Source organism: Sinocyclocheilus anshuiensis, unplaced genomic scaffold (assembly GCF_001515605.1).
Source record: "Sinocyclocheilus anshuiensis isolate Anshui unplaced genomic scaffold, SAMN03320099.WGS_v1.1 scaffold1522, whole genome shotgun sequence".
In the NCBI taxonomy this organism is placed as follows: domain Eukaryota; kingdom Metazoa; phylum Chordata; class Actinopteri; order Cypriniformes; family Cyprinidae; genus Sinocyclocheilus; species Sinocyclocheilus anshuiensis.
Window position 1 is genome coordinate 55006 of NW_015546143.1, and position 1883 is coordinate 56888.

The 1883-nt window shown below is 34.4% G+C and overlaps 1 protein-coding gene across 1 annotated transcript in view; it reads left to right on the top strand.

Moving 5' to 3' along the window:
• Window positions 1-1883, top strand: part of LOC107701197 (E3 ubiquitin/ISG15 ligase TRIM25-like) — a 27011-nt gene that overhangs the window by 23874 nt on the left and 1254 nt on the right. Inside the window, exons 9-13 of the mRNA XM_016503158.1 lie at window positions 73-256; window positions 832-900; window positions 1031-1102; window positions 1194-1253; window positions 1492-1590. Coding sequence (XP_016358644.1) covers window positions 73-256; window positions 832-900; window positions 1031-1102; window positions 1194-1253; window positions 1492-1590 — 484 coding nt within the window. The remainder of the gene's footprint in view (window positions 1-72; window positions 257-831; window positions 901-1030; window positions 1103-1193; window positions 1254-1491; window positions 1591-1883) is intronic.

Sequence of the window (1883 nt, forward strand, 5' to 3'; positions counted from 1 at the left end):
CTATTTTTTTTTTTTTTTTGCTAACCTAAATGTCATTCAATGCAGCTTGTATGTTTGTATTCTTGACTTTACCAATCTCTGTCACAGGCGTCCATGGATTTGCCCTCAGTGGTAAATTTTGAGCCCTATAACCCTCGCATCAATGTGGAAAGTAAAGAGGTGATCGCTTATCATTCCTCTGCTGTTGCACTGAAGGAGTGGATCACCAGATTAATGGATCATCCATTAGAAAACAGAATCTATGTAATTAAACCAGGTGTGTTAGTGCAGAACTTATATAAATTGTGCAGAATGTTTTGATGTTTGTATACAGCAACCCCACACATAGTCTTAGTGCATGCTAAGAGTATTGATATACATATGTTTTTACAGAGTTTGAGAAATCTGTTCTTGGTGCAGGTGAGATTGTGTTTTGAAATAATTGGTGTGGAAATCTAAGTAAGAAATCTGGGACATACTTATCATCTAAAGCATTTTTATACAAGTGATTTTGTTGCCAGTTATATGTTGTTGAGGTTGTTATAGGGCTGGGTGATGTGGCAAAAAATAAAATCTCTTTTCTTTTCTTTTTTTTAGAACATTTGACCAATTCTCGATTTTTATTTATATACAACATGATTTAAGTAACGTAATTATAAATACAACATGATTTAAGTAACATTTATAATTATAAATAAATTTTGCCACAATTTTATTTATAACAAATAAAATTGTGGCAAAACAGTAAATTCGAATTAATCTATAAAATCAGAAAAAAATCACCCAGCCCTAGTGCCTTATTTTTAATAAAACTGCTGCCAGAAGATTTTAACCACTTCTCTAATCCACTAGGTCTAGGAAACCAATTCCCAGTAATCCGAAGTGAGACTCCTGCCTTCCTACCAAATTCAAGAGGCATGTGTAAGTTGCAACTTCCATGCAACTGACTGGACTTTTTTTGATTCAGTATAACCTATACCCATACATCCATCCATTCATCACTATTTTTTCTCATTCAATTTTAAATCATTCTTCTCCCAATATGTTTCAGCACATATGAGATTTCCCAGTCCAGATCGCGGTCCCAAAGCCAACCCTTCAGGAGCTAAACAGAAAATGTCAAGTGAGTCAACTGCTTATATGTTTTGGAGCCATAAACAACATAGATTAAAATGTACACCTTCCTCTCATTGTTCTTCTTTATTTCTTGATAGGCAAGAGTGCTAATAAAGATCAGAAGGATCACAAAGAGCGTAAAGACCAGAAGCCAAACAGTAAGTTCTGACCACCCCTCAATATGTTCATTATTTTACAACTGACTATTACTGTTTGTCTGATCACTGCTATGTGTGTTGAACATATTCACACCTCGTGATTGGGTTAAAAAAGGAGGAGCCTGTTAGTAATGTATCTTATGTTTCACAGAGATTTTGTCAAAATTGTTCTGAAAAGGAATGTGGATCAAATTAATATTTCTTAAAAAATTATTCTAACATTATATGTCTTTGCCAGAATCTAGGAATCCCTCTAAAGGAGCAAATTCTGTTTTCTCCAAAAGCATGGAAAACTTGCTTGACATTGCAGTTAAACCTGTAGACATACCTGACATAAGTATGTAGAAAAGTTCTTGTTTATTCATGTCCTCCAAAATGTAATCTTTACTGTAAGGGGTCTGTGCTCCAAAACTACACAATTTACTGCAATTCTAGAATAGACTGCAGATTCTACTCTAGAAGTAGAAAAGCAATTTATCAGACCAGGTGTTTTTAAATTATTGAATGTCATGCAGGGCTGCAGTTCCCACACAACAAAGTAGTAGTAATTAATGTACATGTGTACTCTTCAAAATGGCACTGATTGTTGACAGACCAAAGTATATAGATTGAAATGTGTGTGCGTGTGTG